The sequence below is a fragment of the Prinia subflava genome, chromosome 5, assembly GCF_021018805.1.
Source record: "Prinia subflava isolate CZ2003 ecotype Zambia chromosome 5, Cam_Psub_1.2, whole genome shotgun sequence".
Classification (NCBI taxonomy): domain Eukaryota; kingdom Metazoa; phylum Chordata; class Aves; order Passeriformes; family Cisticolidae; genus Prinia; species Prinia subflava.
The window spans coordinates 42,945,082-42,969,151 of NC_086251.1; the positions used below are offsets into that span (position 1 = coordinate 42,945,082).

The window sequence follows — 24,070 nt, forward strand, 5'->3', positions numbered from 1 at the left end:
GTTTTGTTAATATTACTAGCTCTTTAGCTTTAGGTAGAGTTTTTTCTTTGTTTTTGTTGTTTATATTAACTCAGCTGTTCTTTATCAATTTTTTTTTTCTTTTGGTTCCTGCCTTAAACATGGTTCAAATTTTCTGTTTAGGAGTATGTATTCATAGAAGGATAGAACTGACTTTTTGGTGGTGCTGATATGAATTCTGAGAGCTGGGAATGTACTTAAAAGTAATTTCATGTCTGTGAGTGACTCCAAGTCATCACAGTACATTGTTAAATATGACTTGACAAATTACTGAGAGAGTATTTTCAATTTTATCTTTTCCTTCTAGTTTATCTGAGTAACCAATTGTATATGGCAGGCATCTGAGGTGTAACAGAGAAACTGGAGCAATAATGTGTGTCAGCTGGTGCTTAATTAGATATTTCTACAATGGGGAATAGCAGTTTCCCACAATTAATATGTTTATGGAAGGTATAAATTATCTGACTTTTCAAGAAGTTAATAAGTAATTGGGCCAGTAAAGTTGTTCTTAAATGCTTTTGTTTCTTTTTTACCTGGTTCCCCAAATAAGAAGCAAGGCTCCTAAATAGTCATCATTATAGTGGGAGATCCTAACCCAAATGCAAATGGCTGTTTTCCTTACAGCTGAGCTTACAGGGATATAGATGACAATTTTTACAAATACTCCTTAAGATTAGGACATATAAATCCTCGTGGGACTGTATCTGGTGCGTTGCTATAGTGCCTCTCAGGTGCTGCACACAGTCAGCAGTTCCAAGCTGCTGCTGGAGAGCGCAGCTGTGGTCAGCAGGTAGCTCACATGGACTGGCAGCATTTCTGAGCAACAGCTCTGCAGTGAGGATGAGCAAACACCTGAGACTCACCAGTCATACTCCCTGAGTAGGACAGTGTCTGCCCTTGACTGGCTGGACTTCAGTGACTCAGTTTTTAATTATGCTTTTTTTTCATTGTTATCTTTTTACATTGAAAAAAGAGTACAGCATCTGTTTCAGAGAGTCAAATAAATACAAAGCCCTATTGAGATATTTATATGTGGGATTTTAAAGGCAATACTGCAATTGTGCAGAGCAGTTGCTGCCTTGGACCACCATTCATTCAAAGTGCATACTGGAGCACAACTGATCTATTGAACTTCTGCTTATGGTAGCATTATTTCAGTAAGTTGTGGGCTTAATCCTTTTTCTACAATATTACAATGTTGCATGTAAAAAATGCGCTTCTCTTATGCCTGTCTGAAGAGTTTTTGTAAAAATAATACTTGAAGCAAAAATTAGAATTAATCAGAAAGTGACTCTAGCTGAAAAAAATGAAAAGCAGAATGATGGCTCTTGTTCACTGTCATTGCTGGCATCACACTGAGCTGCTCCTTTCTACTAGAGCTGACCTGTACAATTTTGCAGTAGCAAGGGAATTTGGACAGAGGCTTTGTGCGAATCCTGTTCGTCTCTGTGCTGTGCAAGTAATAGGAGCTTTCCACCAAAGCACACTTTAATGGATAATTCTGTTATCCATCAACATGGAACAATGGAACTGTAATTGCCAGAATTTACATTTTGGCTAATTATTTCTACTTTTATTGAAATTAGTTTCCGAGTTTTTGTTTTATTCTGGCAACAGGCCCAAGTCTTTGGTAAATGAACAGAAGTCTTAATGCATCCTTAATTAACGGTTCTTGCTCTTTTCAAATTTTACTTCTCATTTTTCCCGTTCATCTTTCAAGTCTTAGGTGTTTGGGTTTTTTGTTAAACTAATTCTATTACATCCTTTTGGCATTGATTTCATATATTTTCTTCCTTCCCTTTTTTTTTTTTTTTCTTTTTGCTGGGTTTCTAGTCCAAACACGTCTTTGACCAGTGCAAGAAGGTTTATCAAATTCCTGCCAACTGTGTGTTTCCATGCCTGACACATTGTGCCGTGTCCATGTGCAGTCAGGTACAGAGTCTGACCAAAATGTTTTAATTCATGGCACTGAGTTCACGCGAGGTCTCATGGCACAGACAAATTGCATATGCCTTCTAACCAATTTGGATAAACAAATACTCTGAGGAGAATCTGAGTTATCTTTTTTGTAGGATTTAATTTCTTTGACCTTCCAGAACCTCAGGCAATTGGATGTACAACTATTCTCCACTCTACTAAAGATAAATCTTTTTCTTTTCAAATATATATATATGTACACACATGAGCACTTATCTATCTGTAGCTAAATAAGGTCATAAAAAACCCAAATAATGTAGGATGTTTTAACTATTTCATTGACTTTACAGATTGTTTTTAAGCTGTTTTTTAAACTTTAAAGGCAACACTGATAGTGAACGGTTCCAAATGGTAAAACAGAAAATCCCCTTCAAATATAACCGGCCTGTAGAGGAGTGGCTGCAGGAAAAAGGTAACAGTCATTAAAACTTTCATTTTAAACCCATTTGATTCTAAACTCTCATTTTTAAAGCCTGCAAATAAATGTTTCTTAAATGATAATCGCCTGCTGCATAAATGACTGTTTTAATTTTCATTATAATTTGTGTCAGCTTCCACCTGCCATATGTTGATAAATCATGCTATAATACATTGCTATTAAAATGCAGTTAAAGGGACGAAATTCTAAGCTTGCTATGATAGTAATGACAAACAAGCTAAAATTCAGGAGACGATTTAAAAAAAAAAAAAGCCAAATGAAGAAGAGTGAAGAGCAACAACATGTATTATGGCAATTTAACCACTGCATGATTTTCCTATTTTAATTTGGGATTGAACTACATTTATATCTTTATTATTGAAGTTTTCTTGAAAGGTTTTCAAATCTACTAGTTAAACCACTTCCTTTAAGTTGTTTTTTTCCTCATGAGTCTGATTAGCTGTGTATTTCCTAATTGTATTAAGATAATTAAATGATTTTAAAAAATGTTGTAAAGAAAACATTTTTTAACATTTTCATTTAAATTCCAGTGAGGGAGACAGAGAAAATGATTGTTCTGTTGCTTTTATGTTATTTCTGGAGCACAGTTTGAACACTCAAATGATATTTGTCTAAAATACGGATCAAATTCTTAGTCTACTAAGGCAGTGCCACTTAATTTTGTGGGTTTGCCTGGAGTAATTGGCCTCAGTTCAACAAAAAAAACTTGTTAACATGAATAAGTCCAGATGGCTTGAGTGAAAGTTCTGCGTACAGTCCATGACCTTTTGAAATGGGACTTGTGTCAGAACAGTAATTATTTTTTTGTAAGAAATTTGGAGAGGAAAAAAAAAATCTTGGCTGTAGAACCCATTTTAAATCCTCTTGAAGGTAACAGAATAACTTGGTGATTTCAGTAGGGCTTGAATTAGGCTCTTGGTAATACAGTGGAGTTTAAGTCAGGAAGTTCTTCTCCCTCTGTTACTAAAAACTACTTAAAAAAAAAAAAAAAGGCATCGTAACTAATTCCTTGCCTTGAAATCTAGAAAAAGCAGAACACAATCTTCTCTTGTTTCCATTTATGAAAGTACTGCTAATAAAAGGGGGTGACCTTTGAACTCAGATCTTGCATTTTCTGTACTGATTTAGACTATGGTTGTTAACACATTTTCCAGGAAGGAAAACCAATGTCTTGTAGAACTGGAAAAATGTAATTTATGTTCTGTTTCAAATTTCTAACCTCAGCTGAATTAACAAATTGATTTATCCAGTACAAATTAAGGTCAGGAAGGATGTGGCTTGATCCAGTCAAAATATTTTCATGTGAAGGGCCTGATCCTGCAAAGTGTTGTGCACACTCAGTTCCTGTTAACTTCAACGAGAGCTGGCAGTGTTGCTTGCTTTTCAGGTTTGGTCTACAAGAGGTATAATGTTTAAAACTAAAGCTAAAATATTAATGAAATAAGGCAAAAATATTTGTGTAACCAAAATAGATTTTTTTTACCACCACTATGTCATAAACAGTTAATTCAGCTAAATTGTAAATAAATTTTTGAGATAACAATAAACAGAAAATGCTTATTGAGTCTCAGTGGTTTGCCCTATTAATTTACATGATCAAACTAAAATACATAAATAAAGTCTAGCACTAAAAAGAGAATAATTTTGGTAATTCTGAATTGCTAAAGTCCCTTTAACACTAAAGACAATGATTGCCTCAATTTTGTTAAAACAGATGCATGTCTAATTCCTTGATGCAATTCATGTGCTTGAGAAACCCATCATTTTTTTTTCTTTTGGTTTGGTTGTGGGTTTGTTGGTTTTTGGTTTTTTATTTCCTTTTTGGTTTCCCACAAAATCTTTTTACTTTATGTCACAGCTTCTACAAGTTTGAGCTTAAAAGCATGCCAAGACACTTTTCATTTGTAATCCATGCTTGAGTTTTGAACTGAAGTCTACCTTTTGTGGATATTGATGCTTTGTTAAAAGACAATCACACATGCACTAGAGTCTAAAACAGACAATATTTGAGTCTTCAGGTGCTCTCAAAGCACTGGATGTGGTTAGGCTAGAAGGATAGAGCTGCATTTTTACTAAACTACTTTCTACTGTGTGACAGGGAATGATGCAGTGTAACAGCTGAGACAATATAACTTGGTTCCTTCCTTCCAAAGTAGATAGACATTTTCAGCAACTTGGGTACCACTCAAATAAAAAAATATAAGACCAATTTATGTAGCTGTTCACCAGCCTGCTCATGCATCTGGTCATCCATCTAACAATTAATGTAACATAGAAACCTTCTGTCACAAGACTATAAAGGTGGTGAGTGACAGGGTAGCTTCCTATCAAAATGGAACAAGACAAACTGATGGATGGAGGATTAGATTAATCAAAGAGTCTAAATATAGACTAGCTGTCTTGCCCATTTGAGTTCTTGGCTTGGGTGAGGTAAGATGAAGCACTTTTTGATTGACATTTTTGAATGCTATATATTTGGTCTTCCTTTGGTACTGCTAAAGTATTCATAATGGTAAAATAGTTCATTCTTGGAAAACAAATATAACACATTATCTTTCTGAAGTGGCATAACTATTGGCTTTGAAGGGCTTTTAAATTCTATAAATTAGTTTAAAATAATTTTAAGAGCCCAGGTTTACAGTCTTGAATTGCATGAGTAATAAGCAAAATATTAAATGCTATTAACTTCACTAAGATTATGTATGTGAATATAAAAAGAAGTATTAGTCTTAAATTGTTCAATTTCAGTAGTCATAAATCCAGCAGATTTCCTTAGCGAAATACTCAGTGTCTCCTAAGGCACAGATGGTACCTGTTCTGCAATTGGATGAGCTAATAAAGACCCAGAAGCAGCTCATCAAAAGGATTGATCCCAGAAGTACTTAATTATTCAAATCTCTCTTACCTGTAAAGTCTTCTTGATGTGACTGTACTTTTGAAGCAAGAACTATTAGTATGAATTAGGATTTGCAAAATCAGGCCCAAAATCTCTTCTAGTGCTCCAGAAAAGTTACACTTCAGATTTCTCTGTGGTATTTTTAATTAGAATTCAGTTTTCCGAATGAAGAAGTCAATGAGAGAGCAAAGAAACAAGAGCCTGAACTATTCAGAATACTTACAAAACACTTGATAATTTTTCTTTTAGTATGACATTAATATAGCAGCAGGAAGAGTTATCTGTGCGAAAAAAAGGACTGCAGAATTGAATTACACACCTAGTAGAATTTACTAATGTAAATAGTTCCTCAATAAAATTCAGTGGCCAAATAAATTTTACTTAGCAGAAGTAAAGGCTTCAGCTAAATTCCGTTGAAAGAATGATCAGAAGAGACATATGGTGGCAGAATAAGGAGAATATTCTCTCCAAAGATTTTTCTCATTCCATATTCATTTCCCTGGTGTCTTTGCCATGCACATGTACACCATCTTAGAGCAAAGAATGAGGAATTGCAGGTAGTAGGTGACTGCAACAAGTGATTGTTCTTTTAGCAAACACATTTTTAGTGTGGTTTCCAGCATTAACCGTACAGTGCAGTGCATGAATCCTGGTCTGGAAAACCATTTAACAGTGAGGACTCCAAAATACACAATCAAAGTTCCTCTGCTTTTTCTCTTTTCCAGAATAGGGTCACCTCCTTGGTGTACAATTTCTTTCAACATTAAAAGATGCAGATGAAGGCCCAGATTTGGAGACATTGTCTCTTTTTTTTCCAGGCTTAATATACTAATTCTTCATTCTTGCAAATAATGCAAGAGATATGATAGATGGGTAAAGCTATTCTTTGAGCTTGGGTTAGAATAGTTGCCATCCTGAGCTGAGTCATAATACTCCAGTAAAAGTGAGAGAACCCCTCTCCTGTCTTTGTCTGGGGACCTCTCCTACCTGGAGCAGGCAAAAAAATTCCTTTCTTATCCCCTTCCACCTTCTTCTCTTTGGCAAAAGATGAAAAAAGATACTAAATTAATTCAAGGGAAGAATGGAATGGAATGGAGATGCAAATGGAAAACTGAACTGACAGTTATCTCCCATCTGTTTTCAGAGGTAACATCTCAGGATTAGTGAAATAAGTCCCTTTACACATAAGTCCCTTCTTTACTCGTTTTACCTCGACTCTTTGGCACTCTTACCATGACTGAGGTGGGAAGAAGGTAACAGTAGTGGGTGACATGTCTGAGTTTGTAGAGGCAGAGACAGTAAGGAGAGAACTATAGTGCTAGAGGGAGGAAACATGTTCAGAGGATGGAAAATGGTGTAGTAAAGTTCTTACAGCATATCCCTTAAAAAAATCCAAAGCACAACATGACAAAAGAAAAGCAAACTCTGAGGACATGGTATTGGACAGGAGTGTGACCTTCTACAGTGTACAATGCCATTTCCTCTAATTCAGACAGGCACTGGGCTGAGAGGCATGAATATCTTAACAGATATTGTTACTGGGCCCTATTTTTGTCATAGACATGATTAAAGGCTCCATTTACATTCTGAGGATGTGTGGCTTCAGTGCATGTTTATTGATGTTTTAATAGACATATGTTGCCTCTGGCAAGTTTAAAACCTCCTGAGATGCAGAATATCGCATCAGGTGTTTCAACACTTTCCAGGGGAAGGATACCCCCCATTTTTATTTCTCATTCCTTCATCAATGCAGTTACTCCACCCTGATCAAGTCCTAATTTTCCATTTACAAACCTGAGCGTGAGGAGCACAAGGGATGTGCAGCCCACCTCCACATGTCTGTGTGTTACACCTCTCCATATACTGTTGCTTAGTTAGCTAGGGCCCTCTTCGGGGACAGGAACTACTTTCAGATACATCTCTTCTCTTGTCCCCGTTCTCTTCCCCATGGTCCATCCTGTCACCATAAGATGATGCTACACCGCATCACCACTTCACTTCGAGACCTGCCACGACGACCAAAATTGGTGAGCTCCCCCGTGTATTTTGATCTACTCTAACCACTGGCTGTGAAGGAATGAGCAGTGGACCACAGGCTGTGCTTTCCTACATGGTGGCATTCTGCAGCCCTCATCAGGCTGGACTAGACAGAAAGGGGCGAGTAAGAACTGGGGAGTGGGAATGGGATTGGAAAACATATTTCAAACTTCATAAAAATGGGAAAGCCCAGGATATTTAAATGATGATTGGCCTTAAAGCTGCATTGATAACCCTTCTGAGCAATGTCCAGCCTGATTGTCTGCTAATTCAGCAGATTTCAGGTGGCACGCCCCTAATCTTTTGAGGAATAGTGAAATTATAGGCACAGTCTTTGCACTTCATGAAGCAATTTATTTCTTAACATGGTCAGCCTAGTGCAGCCTGGGACATAAACAGTATTTATAGAGCAGTCCAGGCTGAATGTGATCTAAGTGTCCTGCAGAACTAGGTGAATTAGCAATTGTTAATAGATTTATTTTTAATAATTATATTTTTTATCACATATGATATTGGACCTCTTCTAACACTCAAGATGTGACCTGGACTAAACCACATAACCTGCCTACATTGGAATTTCACTGTCTGTAAGAGCAGAGTAAGGCATTCTGGGGCTTAACCATCTGAAGCACTGTTATCCTCACTATTTCAAAAGCTTTGCTCTTTCAGAGACATCAGAAATGTTTGCGTTTGTTCTTGGGTTTAGATTTGCAAGCCTTCACAACACAAAGTTTACAGGTGAAAGATCATGACTGATCCTGTCATAACACTCCTACTCAATTCTTATATTGCTTCATTTTTACCTGATGTTCTACTGTTTTTGAGCCAACCCTTGAAACCTTTGCATTATTAGAAGTGGCTTTATGAGTTAATCCAATGCTTTAACCAGTCCAAAAGGAGGTTTATTTACGGGCTAAAGCTTGACAGGTACTGCAGTCTGAATTGATAGTAGAAAAATAGCCACATGTTGAAGTCCTATGTGTAGTTTAAAACTCAACCAAAAGAACGGTTCAGATTTCTGAAGTTCCTCCAGAGTTTTGTAAGTGGATGCTGAGGTGTAAGGTTCAGTTTTAGGTATTCATACTTTCAAGCTAATCCTCCTTATTAATGACTTTTAGGCACATTTCCATACTGTTTCTCTAGTCATCATAAACACTCCCAAGAGTGAATCTACTTTGTCCATCACTTTGGGCCAGGGCTCAATGTAGTGTGCAAATGGAAGGAAATGTCTGTCAATAATGTTATTCACCCCCCTTCACTAGGACGACAGTTAACGATCTTCAACACCCAGGCGCAAATAGCCATAGGAGGGAAGGACAGAGGGCGTCTCTTCCAAGGCCAACTCTCCGGTCTCTATTACAATGGCCTGAAAGTGCTCAACATGGCGGCAGAGAACAACCCCAACATTAAAATCAATGGAAGCGTCCGACTCGTTGGGGAGGTCCCTTCCATCTTGGGAACAACACCCACAACATCGGTGCCACCGGAAATGTCGACTACAGTCATGGAAACCACAACCACGATGGCGACCACCACCACCCGAAAAAATCGTTCACCGCCCAGCATCCAGGTGAGTCAGTTAGCCTTCTCCATTTCCTTCAGTTCTTAATTCATCTTGCTGCTCATTTATAAGTTCATAGGAGCTATTTCTCTGAATAATGTTCCATGTAACTCTCTATTTTAAAAATGTCCTCCTGTGTTGGAGCCAGGACAAACAGCTGGCTGAATTGTTGTGGCACATACATGTAAGAATAGGAATAAATAGTGCTCCTGATCTAGTGAAACCCGATTTGTGTGAGATTGTCACAATCTGAAGAATGAGGTTTTAACTGTGTTTCAAAAGTTCCATATGTGGGGAAATGTATTCCGAAGAGAGTTACACGGCTTAATGGGGGGTGGGTGTATGGTTATTTATTATTATGACAGGATGAACTGCTGCAATAGTGAAGTTCATAATGAGGAGAAAAGCAATGGAGCATTACTTCAAGTTGGAGTCAATTTTTCTTCCCTTTTATAGCCTTCCTGCTGAGAATTTTGAAGGAACGCTATCAAGATCAGTTTCTTGCAAAATGTAGATGTTCCAACATAGAGCAGTTCCAATCTCTTTGGTAAAAAATGATTCCTAAATAAAAAATTAATTTCAGATTATCTGACTTAATTGTGCCAAAGTAGTTATTTCAACCCTTAAAATGCAGTGGGTTTGGAACCACTTTTGTGGCAGCCAGAATATGGTACTGATTAGAAATAAACCCCTTCAATTGGCTGTCCTTGTCTGTGCAAAGAAAAGAATCACGTGAATAACCAGTCTGAGCTGTGCATTATTTATTTCAGCAGTATGCTATCATGTTATTGTGTTATCAACTAGAATGAAACATTTGTTTTGAAACCATTGGAGAGATGGAGCTGCTTCAGAGACTCCAGCAAAGGACCTCTAAAATGAGTAAGGGAGTATTTCTTGTATGAGAAAAGGCTGAGAGCTGGGACTGTTCATCCAGGAAAAGAGAAGACTCGGGGGGATCTTAATTGTGTGTACAAATACCTGAAGGAAGAGTGTAAAGATTACAGTGGTGCCCAGTGACAGGACCAAAGACAAATGGGCACAAACTGAAACACAGGACTTTCCCTCCAATCATCAGGAAACATTTGTCACATGAGGGTGACTGAGCATTGGCCCGGTTGCCCCAAAAGGTTGTGGAGTGTCAATGCTGTTAAATATTCAAAAGCCATCTGCACATAGTCCTGGACAGCTGACTCTGCATGATCTTACTTGACCAGAGGTTTGGACTAGATGACCTCCAGAGGTCCCTTCCAACCACAGCTGTTCTGTGAGGTATGTCTGGCTGCAGTGGAACGTACAACTATTGGAGTAATTAAATCCAAGCTGAGGTTTAACAGTGGCTGCTTTGGTACTCTATAAATCCAGATGGCAACAGGAGTGGGATTAATTGAGTTATTAGCCTCAAACACCAGCAGGTGATTTTATAAAGTCTTAGCTAAATGAGGTGAAATTACCCCAGGTTTGGTCACTGTTTGTCATAAACTTTGTGAGAATTACAGTTCCTTCTCCTCAGTGACTAGTTCTAATTTTAGAGAAAATATTTTTACAGTTACATCCCCAGAACTATAAATTCTGTGGTTCTTATCCTGCCCTCTATAATTTTAAGGCAGCAGAACTGTGTTTAGCTATACCAGTGGACAGAAAGTAGCACTGGACCTTTATGGGCTGGATCAAGCTGGAAATGATGCTGGCTTGACTGAAAAGGAACTCTTTCTGAAAGCTTCCTGCCCAGCCTACGTGGCAGCTCACTCAGCCTACAGAGACCACTGTGTGCTGAAAGAGCATCAAGAAGATTTAATAAAGTGTCAAAGTGCTTCTAAAAACATGGTTAGAGCAGCGATTTCCTGGATACACATGCACCACAACAAATGGCCTCATCTCAGCTGATATTAAAGCAATAACTCTTTGACACTTCATGCTACCCGCTGAAAGAAAAATAAAGGTCAATATGTACCTCCATTACAACTCTCTGCATTTCAATATTGGGCCATTTTATTGCTGTTGCAGCACAGATAGCTCGGCTTTCTTCCTTATTTTTAGTGGAATTTGATTCTGTCTGCTTAAGTTGCAGTATCTATGTGGTGAAAGCGAGAAGAAATTGCCTTTTCCTGCTTGGGCAGTATCTCCAGCCAGGGTTTTTCAGGTGCCTAATAGTTATTTTATCTTGCTTGTGTTCGACATCACCATCGTCAAGCCTGCTTACAATTTTAGATCTAAGTGGTGGAAAAATCAAATAGAACAAGTTTACTCTTTGGGAAACATAAAATATAGATACCTAAGGCTATGAGCAGTACAAATACAGTTAGTTATTACCTTGTCCCAGCTTTCTCTCTTCTCTTCTCTTCTCTTCTCTTCTCTTCTCTTCTCTTCTCTTCTCTTCTCTTCTCTTCTCTTCTCTTCTCTTCTCTTCTCTTCTCTTCTCTTCTCTTCTCTTCTCTTCTCTTCTCTTCTCTTCTCTTCTCTTCTCTTCTCTTCTCTTCTCTTCTCTTCTCTTCTCTTCTCTTCTCTTCTCTTCTCTTCTCTTCTCTTCTCTTCTCTTCTCTTCTCTTCTCTTCTCTTCTCTTCTCTTCTCTTCTCTTCTCTTCTCTTCTCTTCTCTTCTCTTCTCAGAAATAAACAGTTTTTCTTTGCTTTCAAGGCTGTTTAAAGTTTAGCCTCTTCTGATTCTGATCAGCATGATTCAAGCACTTTTTTCTCACTTCTTAGATTTGGTCATAGGAATCTTTCTGCCTCCTGATACCATACAAAAGGCAACAGCAAGTAATTTTTCCACTCCCATTGAAACTCTTTTGTCATCATGATGCATGCCAAAAAGTTGTCAAAAAGTTAGGCTGATGATGGTCTAAGGCTTGACTGTTTGTCAAGTCAATCAATGTTGTCACTTTTTTTTTATTTTATTATCCATGCTTCTGTATCCATATGTGATATTCTCTTTTATGCTGAGATTGCAGACTCCTTGGGTTTAAAATGTACTGTTTATTCTGGATGTGCACATTACTTGGCACAGAATGGTTCTGGCCAATTGTAGAAATACCAGGCATGCTACAAATAAAAGTGAAGCATCTCATGCAAAATTGCACAATTCATGATAAAGAATTACTGTTCTTACTCTGTTAGGAGTATCTGTGCTACTTGTATTACTAATTTTCATATGTAAGTAACTTAAACTACTGTTTTTTGAAATGCATGTAAATCTTGTGCAGAATATCAAGTCTGTAATCACAAAGTGCTACAAAATCCAGGAGAATTTCAGAAGGACTTGAATTTACACATCACTTGTTAAGAAACTATAGAAGAGCATGATTCAGTGCAAAGATATCTTCTGTTTGTAACACACACCAAGACACCTCCTGCAGTTAGGTAGTCTGAGAACTGACAGAAGTATTTTAGAGCACGGTTAGAATAAAACAGCTGGGAAAATGAAGAGGTTTAGAAATACATAGTACATGTTCAGATCAGTAATATGCTTCAGCATTTGAAGATGCCAGATATGGTATATAGTTTTAGACAAACAACCAAGATAAAGGGACTTGAGAGAAAAATATTGCTGGAAATACCCAGTGGCACTGAAATTAGCATTTTAAATGTCTTTAAATTTATACTAAATTTCTGCAGAGCAGTGAAACTCAAATCAGTGGAGGACAGCTAGTATTTGAGTGAGAAACAGTTGAGATATATGGCTGTGTGCTATACTGCTAATAATGTTCCTGTGATTCAGAGAAGGAAGTAACAAGAGCTGACTTTTTTTTTGCTAACTGAAGATAAGGGAGAAGAAGTTTCAATTTGTGTTTGTTTCAGTGAGATGAATGGTGCTTGTGCTCTGCTGCCCCAAGAAGAAGCACTGATTTGACTTTCTCACACATGGTGTCATCCTGGATTTAAGTACAGTCTGTTCAGAAGTGGCATGTGCTGTACTAATTTCTTGCTGCCTCTCAGGGCCCTAACACATCAGACTCTCCTGTGACAGTGATACCCTCTCTGAGACTTCTCCTTTGCCATGTTAGCCACAAAGGCCTTAAAGACAAGCTGCTAGCTTTTGTGTGTGGTGCAGAGGGATGCCATGCAGACTGCTTCTGGAATCACTGAGCTGAGCCACACTGCATTCTTGCAAGGCTGTCATGCTTCTCAGAGGGTTATTTCATTAGTTAGAAGTCCTGGAATCCCACATGTCCCTATCTGCTGATTTAAAGAACAACTTCAGTTATTGATGAAGTACTTTAGGGGTTTTTTCGTTTGGGAGGCCTCTGTGAAAACAGGTTAAAGTGGCACTCATTCTCTTGTCTTCTGCTTCCATGGCAGCTGCTTGTGTGGTCAGAATTCTTTTTTATGTGTCTATGTTCAAAGCTTTTTAGGAGACTCTTCATATGCTTTTATGTGGCACATTCTGTCTTCGTTCATAGCTGGGTCATTCAGTTTTCAAACAATTTGTGCGAAGTTTAATTCCTAAAGCTATTCTAGAGATCATTCATCGTGGTACACATCTTCCATTCAAAACACACTCAGTTCATCAAATCCAAGAGTACAACCAGGTAACCTTCTGGAGACACTAGGGCAGGTCCCTAATATGTCTGGCCTGTGGCATGGGTGGCTGAGGACCCAAGATGAGAACAGTTTTCTGTGGGAAAGAGATCATAACCCTTCTGGGAGGACAGATGGACTTGGGCTCTCCATGAGGAACCAGAAACTGTGTGCTCTGTTACAGATCCAGGGCATGCCTCAACTTGTTGAGGTGAGGAAAATGACAATTGCCTAACTGTTCAAACTATAGCTTGTAAGTGACAAGAATAAATTACTTGTGGATGTTTTCAGCTGTAGTCTTAGAGCCATAGAACGACAGCTCGTGGTTTATTATATGCAGACTGTTCTCTCTAGGGAGTTGAAGGGGGGATCTGCCCATTATCTGTATGGAGAGTCCAGCCCATTGGCATGGCTTAGAATAAGGTTCTCAGCCTTTATTTTTGACCATTAGGCTTTTCAGCCTTCTAACTGTGTTTTCTGTTGAGGGTCCAATAATCTTGATTAATGTCTTTCCATAACATGCAGCTCCAGGCTAAATCCTTCCTTACAGTGTATATCACAAAGGAAGATAGCACAGAAGATTTGTCAGTCTAATTAGACTTTCACTGTCAGTAAGACAAATAAAATTGTCTCACCCTTGGTCTTGCCTAGGTACTTTCTTTTACACTCATAGATAATAATTTGGTAGGGAAAGAAATTGGCCTTTAATTTGGTTTTTGCTTCTTATTAGTCACTAGTGACATTTTCATCCCAAGACTGCAAAGCTCTAATGAAAAAAGAGCTTTTGATGAGTCTGTGCTTTAAAGACTGACTTCACTGGCTCATTGGCACAGCTGAGAATTACACAGTCTGGCTCTTATCCCTTCATATCCGCTTCTTCCTCCATTATTTTTTCTTAAAGCAACCAAAGCTCCAAACTTTACCATGCATCAGAGTGGAATCCCTTCTCCTATACTACAGTCCTGCTTTGCTGCACTGACATTCACAAAATGGTATTTGCTTATTCACAGTCACATCTCTTCTGTAATGATTAAATGGTAATGTGCTTTGAGCAGAGAAAGAAAGCAGAGTTTGGCAGCAAGAATCCAAATGTTGAAAATTTTCATGCAGACTATTGTTCATGTAGGTTGCAGTTACTAATTCAATAATACCAAATGACCTGTAAAGACTTTATAAATATGTAATATAGAAATAGGTTTAGTGCACACTGAAATACAGAATCTTTGGTGTGTAATGTAGTAGCTACCTAACCAGAAGCATGTATATGGTATGATAATGTTCTGTATGGGAAAGGCACAAAAATATTTTCCAAGTGAGTATTAGATGTGTAAATGCTATGGTGTGTTATATTTATTGATGTCGTATTCAGGATACTCTGATTAGCTGTAACATTCATATAATCTAAAACAGAATTATAAATTTTAACAGTTTCGTCCACTCTCTGCAGATGACAGTTGTGCTGCACTTCTGAAAGTGCCGTAGGGAACCAGTTTTCTAGAAATGCCATCAGTGAACCACAAGTACAGTGCCCATTCAAAAGAATGTGATTTTGCTGTAATATTGTTTTTCCAGCCTACGCTCCCCAGTGCTGACAAGTACTGATGATGAAAGTAAACTCAGCCTTGTATTCAGTAAACTCAGCTAAGGACAATTACAGTAAGAACACTGTGCTTGTAAAACAGTTCCTGCATATGCTGGTGTGTGCTGGGTGTATGCTGTCATTGTTCACATTAGCAGCAGTGATATTGGAACATTTAACTTAGCCATTGTTGGCTCCAAATGGAGATGTCTGTCTCGTGACTCCAGGGGAGGGGTTTGACTGAATGTGTGTGGCAAACTTGAGAGGCACAAGTTGGCATAAAGCATGATTTCTCAAAGTAGAGCATACACTAATTCTTTGGATAACCTGTTTTTATATAGTAGCGCTGGCAAGTAGTTGCTTCAGCCACTCCTCTGTGTGCTTTGTTAGGATCCACACTGCCTTTTCGTTTCTTCAGTGTAATAGTTTACAGAAGGTCCAAGTTGGCTGATTAATTTCTAAAAGAGTTGAGATTACATCCCCCTAACTTACAGATCTGAGCAATCATTTGGGTCTTGCAGCAAAATCTCGGCTGGTATTTTTGACACAGGTATCCAGTTCTATTCTCCTATTTTGGAAAGGAAGATTTGGCCCAGTATCAGTGAGCAAGGGGAGGGTAAAAGGGAGCAGGTCTAGCACTTTTCTAGCATTTCAGAATCTTTTTAGATTTTTCCCTGATAGTTAGTTTTGTGTTGATTAAGACCTATTGAAAATTTTACTTGCCTTTAGGTCAACAAGCAGCACACCCTTTTCTTGAATAAAAGAATAGGAAGCTGAAATAACAGCTGTAGTAAGCTCATACCTGCCTTCTTCGGGCAGACAGGCATATATTTCTCAGAAAGTAACATTAATAACATCAGTATGCACTTTTTTTCAGAGCACAGAATCCCTTTGTGGATTTAGACATGTCATTTACCCTGTCAAAAAGGATTCTTGAAAGTCACGTGAAAGATTATTTTCAAAACCTGATTAATACAGTACTCAGGAACTAAAGCTGTTCTAGTTGACCATACATTTGATCCCAAGCCAAATGAAAGAATAGGACAAGTGTGTTGTTCTAGAATGGTTGTGCAGTGACAAGATATGATGAAGAGATCCAATATTGCAAAAGCAACTAATTGGAAATAAATGGAGTAGAATCAATGGTTACGGCTCAAATATAGTTGGAGGATTGGCTCATGTTTTGTTATAGCATATCTGTTCCTCTTGCTATTTATATACTTCAGGGAAATGCCTGGAAGCTGCAGACATTGCCAGAAGGCTTCCCGAACATATAGTTCCATTTTATTTGTTTGGTTTGGGGTTTTGGGGGGTTTTTTTGTTTGTTTTTGTTACAGGACTGGCAGAGAGGTGGGAATGTACCTCTTACCTTTCCTAGATCATTCATTTCAGTGAATGCACAGAAATTGGAAACACATCCATGCTGTTGTGACAGACCTGCTTTCTGAAACCATCTAATTAATGCCTTGGATTTTCTGCAGAATGATGGTCTTGTTAGCTAACAGAAACAGAAGGATTTCTGCTAGTTTCTTTTTCATCTGTGGGATGAGTTGTCACTGATTTGCAAGATATGTCTGTCACGGTGCAGCTCGTAAAAGTAGTGATTAACAAGACGAGCTATACAACCACCAATTCTTTATCTCCTCCCTTAGATGGCATATGAGTAGGTGGCATGTTGTTCATTTGATTGCAAAAGTACTTCTATTATATTCTGAAAGATAAGAATGTGTTTTCACAAAATTTCCAAGGAAAAATAAAACCAAAGGGGTGAAAAGCTGGATTTCAGCTCTCCTGGTAGTGCACAGGATATAAATGCTTCCCTTTTTTCTAACAGTAGATCTTTGGAGGAAAAGTTGCTATTTGATGTTTGGTATTTGTATTTGGTATTTGGTATTTTCATACAAAATATGTTGGCTTTTCACCCTTAAAATTACTAATAAAGGGATCCTCGTCCCTAATAATTACTTCTCAAGTTTTCAACTGGTGCTGTATTGCCCATTTTACTGTGCCTCATATTAGATGTTCTAAGGAAATTGATTTGTGGGTAAGGACAATTCCCAGGGAATACCAGTAGTTTTAAAGGGGGCATGAATGAGAGAGTAGGAAATGTTGAAAATGCTTGAATGGCTAAATGTGTAAAAGTGGATACGGAAAGGATGAATGCTGAGGGGCAGATGGCAACTAAGATCCAAAGGATGAGATACATCTGTCCCACAGAGATATGGGAAAGAACCAGCATGATTTAAAGATGGAGAGTGACCTGGCCATAACTGAGAGGCTTGTGGTTCTAGGACCTCTGTTTTAGAGAAGCAAAAGTTCTAGGAAAAGATCAATTTGTACTATATAGCCTAGTAACCACTCTTCTAATCTTTGCTTGGTTCCACTCTGCATGTTCCCAAAGGATAAAGTCTTTTATTTTTGCCAAGCTGGCTGGGACTCAGTTCAGTAGAAATTCTGGAAGTGAGATCTGGGGATCCATGGATTCTTCCATGGCAGTTCAAAGTCAGGCAAAGCTGGGATCACTCACTTGTACAAGATAATTTAAAATGCACCTCTTCCTCTCATTTGCAACAGTTCTTTTCCCATAACTGTTTCAAAGCAAGAAAACTCAGTTTAAAAAGAGTCAGGTCAGGTAAGGACAAAAAAAATACTATGTGTTGTGTTCTTCTGTAATCCAAGCAATAGCCTTGGTGTCCAAGCCATACACAGAGATTTGCAGAAATAGCTTGAACTTAACTTGGTCATAATATCTCTTTTTTCCTGAAAGATGACCTCCAATGAAAGTATAAGGACATGAATGATTTTAATCTGTGGTAACAATGGAGAACCAGTCCTGACTGCCTCCAACAGCATAAATATATAAAATGACAGATTATCCTGCGGCCTCCCTCCCTCCTGCCTGAACACACACATACATTCTCAGTAGCACACAGCAAAATTCAAATTGGACTTTATCTTTTATCTCTTGTCCCAGTGATTAATACTGCTCTTGCTGGGAGACTAATCAAACGAGGGGAAATATGGAGAAAGAAGTATGTATTTCTTAGACTATTGTTATCAGTGTTATTATTATTCCCTTAATATATTATCCTTCTGTTAGCAGAACTTAATGCAGGAAGCAAGAGGTAAGAGCAAATTTGATGGTGAGAAGATTAATGGGGCAGGCCAGAGCAAGTGGAACACAAGCATCTTGCAGAGGGAGGTGAGCTGCCAAGCTGCTTGGGGGTTGCAGTACTTAGGCTAGAAAGCTAAAAGGCTGTGGCAGGCTGGATACAGATCCTGAGGAGCTACTGTTTTCTAATCCTTACTCTATTCATGCAGCATCTGTCAAGAAACCTGTGCTATAAATGGTTCTTTTCTTTCCTGTGTAGTAAAATAAGTGTCCTTGGTTCATCTCGCAACCAAGTTCCCAGGCACTGTTCTGATAGCACAGGTAATACCCTGTGAGTTCCGTCAGGTGGTGTATTCCCTTTCTCTTCTCCCTGGTTCTTGGCCTAAGTCTTTCATAGTGGTATTAAGACCCTGAAGTTCCACTTTGATTCTAAAGACGTGTACAAGAGAGAGCAGAAAATTTACTTTTGTGGTAAAAACAGAAATGAATATTTTGAGTGCATATGACTTAGATTTAAGTAGGAGGCCTGTCTTGTGAGTGAGTAGAATTGGATTCCAATTGTCTTTTTTCCTCAGGATCTTAAGAAAAAAGACTTAAAGATATGGTGATTAAGAGGTCAGACCTTATTTTGTTTTTGCTTTGAGCAGAAGAATATAGAAAGGAATACCTGCAATAAAGGAACAGACTTTTTTGGGATCTTTTCAGTGCATACAAAAACATCTTAAGCGTCGCTATCAAGAGGATGGGGCCAGACTCTTTTCCATGGTGCCAGTGACAGGGGAAGGGGCAATAGGCACAAACTGAAACACAGGAAGTTCCATCTGGGTAGGACAAACTTCTTTACTGTGAAGGTGGCAGAGACTAGAACAGGCTTCCCAGAGAGGTGGTGAGGTCTCTTTTCTAGAGATACTCAAAAAATACATTAATGTGGTCCTGTGCACCCCCTCAAGGTTAACCTGCTTTAGAAGGAGGTTGGATGAGATGACCTTCAGAGGTCCCTTCCAACCCATCATTCTGTGATCTGTGATATCTATTCTTTAAGAAGCACTTTTTTGGTAGGGACAGTGTTCCTGGAGACTGTTTAATTACTCTTTGATGTGGATATATTAGCATAATGTCCTCAGAGTAGGCTCAAGACTTGCAAATATGTTTAGAACCCAAATCTTATGCATCATCTTAGCTCCCAATTGATTACATTTAGGCAGCACTTAATCCTCTTGTTCTCTGCTAGAGCAATGCCATTTGTGTTAGAACTTATATGAGCACTTGAGTGTCTAGTGCCCACATTTGTTTCACTGTTATAAACATAGCCTCATTAGAGATATCCATAGAAAAGCAAGCTAGAACTGATTCTGAACTCCTCATACATGCCACCCTTCCACTCACTTTTGTCCAATACATGGTTACATATACTGCAAAAGTTGTATATAGTTGTTTCAACTGCCTAATGCATTGCCATTTACTCTGTCACCCATCAGACTTTCATAATTATTTGTTGTTCTTAAGGTTATGAACAATGACTGTTCAGGTGATTGCTGCTGTGACCTGCTTGTTTTGTCTTGAGATTTATCAATTAGTGAGAATGAAATTTAGAAATGGTAGGCAGGTCAGAATACACAGCCTGTTTCTCTGGAGTCCCTGAAGGGCATCCAGCTTTCAAAGCACTAGGGGAGGATGTGTGCAGCAGAGCTTTTGGGCTTCCTCCAGAGCCAGGAGGGCAGCTGGTCCTGCTCTGTCACAGAGCTGTGTGTGGTTGCAGGGAATCAGCAGGATTTCCAGCTGCTAGACATAAATAAGATTGCCAAGGTGGAAAGGAAAGATGGATGGGAGGAAGAAGGAGGGTTGTGTGTTGTGATTATGCCTCAAAAAGAACCACTGCAGTGGGAGCCACTCACGTAGAGAACTTCTTCCACCCCCACATCTGACTCACTCTGAGGTGTTGTTGCTTGCCTGAAGATGAATAATTCTTTGGTGCTCAGATGGCTGATTACACGTTGTCCTGTTTATGGACTCAAGCACAGCAGAGAAATTTCTGCTTGCTTGGCTGTAACATTTGTTGTCCTGGCAAGAAGCAAGGACCACTTACAATCTGCTGTGAAAAGGCTTAGTGTCTCTCTGGATGCCTCTCAGCTAATGTCCGATGCTTGCAAGTTGTTTATTTTGTCCTTTCTTAACTGAAGCCATGGGAATGGTGTTTGCATCTGCTCCATGTGATTCCTGGAGGAAAAGAAGGAGGGAAGTTGGCATGAACTGGACAGGAAGGTGAGAGCCTGGCTATGGACCCTTAAGGACCAGGATCTGCTATGTTCACTTTGGCCTTAGGAAATGCCGTATCAAAAGGAGTGAGTTGTTTGCCCTGCAGTCTGTGACTTGTTCTTTTATGATGGTTTGTTACACCATTCAAGGCAGGTCTCTGTTTCAGACTCTGAGTCTGTATTGCTCTCTCCATAGGGCCAGGAGCTTCCTTTGGCATGGCTTGGGAAGATCTATGAACTCTTGGCAGGCACTTGTGCTCTCCTGCTTACTATTGTAGTGGTAGACATGAGGCATCAAAGGCAGCCACAGTTCAATGGCATCAGGGCTTCTACTGTGAGGGGAGAAATGGGGTGAAAGGATGGCAGTGTCACCACCTTTCCTCAAGAGAGTTGCAGATTGAGCAAGGCAGAGGGTGGAAATGACACTTTAGAACACTGAGGATTGCTCTAGAAGCAGAGAGAGGGACTCGCACAGGCTGGCTGTCCCTCTGCTTCTGTCATGTTTGGTCACTTGGAGTTTACTATTTCTCTTCCATTCAAACCTGATTTAATGGCAGCTGTAGCTGAAGGTATGGAGGATTTGGGGATTTCATTTTTTGAAACTTTTTTTTCCTGTTGGTAGCTGTTCTTTCCTTGGTTTTTTGTCCTTCTAAAGCTGAGAGGCAACTTGGTGGCAATAAAAGGTGACAATGGTTAGGCAGTGTTGTACCCCACTTCTCCCAGTAGGACATTGCAGAGAAAACAAGAGGAGTGATTACTATTGTCCATGCGTAGAGCTAAGCTCCATCTGGCACCTTACATTTGCAGCACCTGTCATGTGTATTGCCTTGACATCTGAGAGTTTTGCAGCTCTAGAGCCATCCACCTGCAGTGGTCCATAAATTCAGACTAAGGATGTGGGGAGAAATAATGGCTATTAATTTGAAACACCTATATACTTTACCTAGAATTCAGAAATCCACTTGTTTATTTGATCTCTTTGATGGAAATTCTCATATTTTATTGGTATATTTTATTAATATTACTGATACATTTTGCTATATAATGATATGGAGTTTAGACTAGGACTAAATCATAACTTCATCATGTTTCAAGGCATTATACAGAAGTCTAGAGCAAATTCATTCATAGAAGGCAAAGACCTTAGAAAAAGATCACTCCAGACCCCTGCCATTTCTTTTCCCTTTTGATGTCCAGGCAGATCCTTTAAAAGAAGAAAAAAAAAAGTACTTTCTGAGAGAGAGGAAGGCTGGTTTTTATTTTGCAGAAGTAAAAATGAATTATTAACTTGAGTTGTTTTTTTTCTTATCATTCATCCATAATTTTTCACTTTTACTTGCATAAAAGTGTGGGGGGTCTGGAAAATAACATTTGAGACGTGCAGAGAAAAACTAAGATAAAAACCGTAATATGAATCATAGCCTCAAAGTTGTCAAAGATGTCAGTGGACCACAGTGGCCATACCCTCTGTTACTAGAAACAAGTTATCTTTATTGGAATTCTTCATGTAAGAAAATCTGGTGGCCAGTTCTAAAACTTACAGAATAATAGAAAGGAGGATATGTTTGTAAACATTGATTTGCCTTCTGAAAATGCAAAACTGTATCTTAACAGAAAATTCCCATCACTGAAGAGCATGATCCATAAGCACTTGTTACTGGAAATTGTATTTATGTCCTGAAGGAGATGCAGAGAAGTGTGGATTGTCCTATAAGTCTGGTGTAGTGTCTGTAGTGAGACTGTGTTTTTTCTGATCACTGCTTGCAGTCATTGTTCATTTAACCAGATCATGTTGTTCCAGGTGCCATTTCTGCTCTATTTAAATGTATCTGGCATGGTTCTCCTTTGTACAGAGCAGTGAAATTTGGGCTGTAGCTCACATGGCAGCATCAAAAAGCCAATTTTAACTCGATTGACCTTGTTTGGCATCAGACTGTATGCAGAAGTTCAGCCATTCCTGGTTTTGGATACAGGATTTGCATTCCTACTTGTGTGTAATTTGGGAAGACTCCTAATTCTGTTGATACCTTTGACATAGTACCAGGTAGAGGGAGTTCACTTAAGCAATCCCTTCAGCCAAATCTTACTGGGTAGGGCTGTGATTCTTTCTTTTGTAGTAAGGGGAACAGGTGGATTTCAAACCTGCTTGCCCAAAGGGTTCAGTCTCTGGGATAGACCTTGTGGCACCTGCTGGACCATCGTGTATACATGCTAACAGTAATGAAAACAGCTGCTAACAAGATTTCTTTATGGAGCACCTTACAAATTTTGTCTAAGGATTGTTTGTTTTAATCACAGGTACACAGTTAATTGTAGGCTAGCTGCTAATTATTGTTTAATAATGCATAGCTAAGCCAGAAGTAGTCTGGAATGGCAATGAAGGATGCCTTAAACATGACCATGAAACAAGACACAAAAAATAACCAAAGCAGGATATAAATAACCAAGCTGTCATTACATCAAGACACCCCTAAAACTGCTGTTTAAGAAAAGGTTTTTGAATACTCAAAAAATCTCAATATCACCATTACCTCAACAATGGCCCCTTCTGACATGCAAAATTACATCCACTGATTAATGAGAATTTTCCCCATTTGCATTTCACGGCTCTACTTTGTATATCATGTTAACATGTGCAAGCTCTTCTCATCCACAGAGACAGTAGGTGATTTCGATTTTTTTCTTATTAATTTTTCTGTCAAGGAACAGCAGGTATGTCTGGACAACAAAGAAGCACTGTCGAAACCAAGTCTAAATTAACTCAGTTTAGGCAGTGTTAAATGATTGCCATATAAACTTGTCACGTTCCTTATTGAAAAGCAGGGAATATTATCTATTGTCTCAGATTAATTGGTTCACACATGACCTGACCTGATTGATAGGATGTACTGCAACTGTCTTCAGAGTTAACTGGGGTTCATGGGTAGCAAATGAACAAGCAATGCAAGTGGCCAACTTCAGTGGCAGAATCAAAGAGACAGAAAAGATTCAATGTTTGAGACTTAAAGACTCCTACTGAATTTTGCCGTTTAGTAGGTCATCAGTCACATGTCCCTGACCATTCCTTTAAGCTGCCTCCTGGCAGAGCTGGCAGATCAGGACATAGGCTTGTGCTCGAGCTGCTGCAGGTCAGAGCCTGCACTGCAGTGCCAGCCCCTTTAGATGAGCAGGTTAGACTGCATGCTGGTTCCTGACACGGAGCTGTGGAGGAATGGACACACGGGTCTTCTTCATTGCCCTTGCTGCAGGGACAGTAACCTCTGGTGGGGATGTTAATGTCTTCAGCCACTGCCGCAACAGTAAAACAGGATGTCAGTCAGAAGCTTTTGTTCTAAACGAGGCTATTTCTTAATATGGCAAAGCTTTTCAATGCCCTTGCAAAGTGTTACTGAAGTTTCTCTGCTTGCTGTTCTTTTCTGTAGTGCCTAATGAAGACATAGATCCACGCCTTCTAAAGGAATACAGTACTTGCTTCAGACAAATATCCTTTTTCCCCTAGGTGTATTCACCTAATAACTTATTTCTTAGACTGTTCTTCCTTTTGTGGCAGTTCTACCACTTTGAAGTCCTTCTTGAACTGGTGAAAGATTTTCATTAGTTGTCAAGGGTTTTCATTAAACTTACTTTTGGCTTTGACCTCCTATATGATATCTCACAGCCTATGTTGGCATCCCATGAGAAT

General features: G+C 38.9%; 1 protein-coding gene across 10 annotated transcripts in view; it reads left to right on the forward strand.

Moving 5' to 3' along the window:
* Nucleotides 1-24,070, forward strand: part of NRXN3 (neurexin 3) — a 906,050-nt gene that overhangs the window by 790,765 nt on the left and 91,215 nt on the right. For 5 of the 10 annotated variants that reach the window (XM_063399090.1, XM_063399093.1, XM_063399094.1 and 2 more), the window contains 3 exons: nucleotides 2,318-2,407; nucleotides 8,630-8,937; nucleotides 19,754-19,756. In XM_063399090.1, coding sequence (XP_063255160.1) covers nucleotides 2,318-2,407; nucleotides 8,630-8,937; nucleotides 19,754-19,756 — 401 coding nt within the window. Of the gene's footprint in view, nucleotides 1-2,317; nucleotides 2,408-7,300; nucleotides 7,358-8,629; nucleotides 8,938-19,753; nucleotides 19,757-24,070 lie in introns of all 10 variants that reach the window. The other 5 variants (XM_063399086.1, XM_063399087.1, XM_063399095.1 and 2 more) reach the window with 3 other exon arrangements.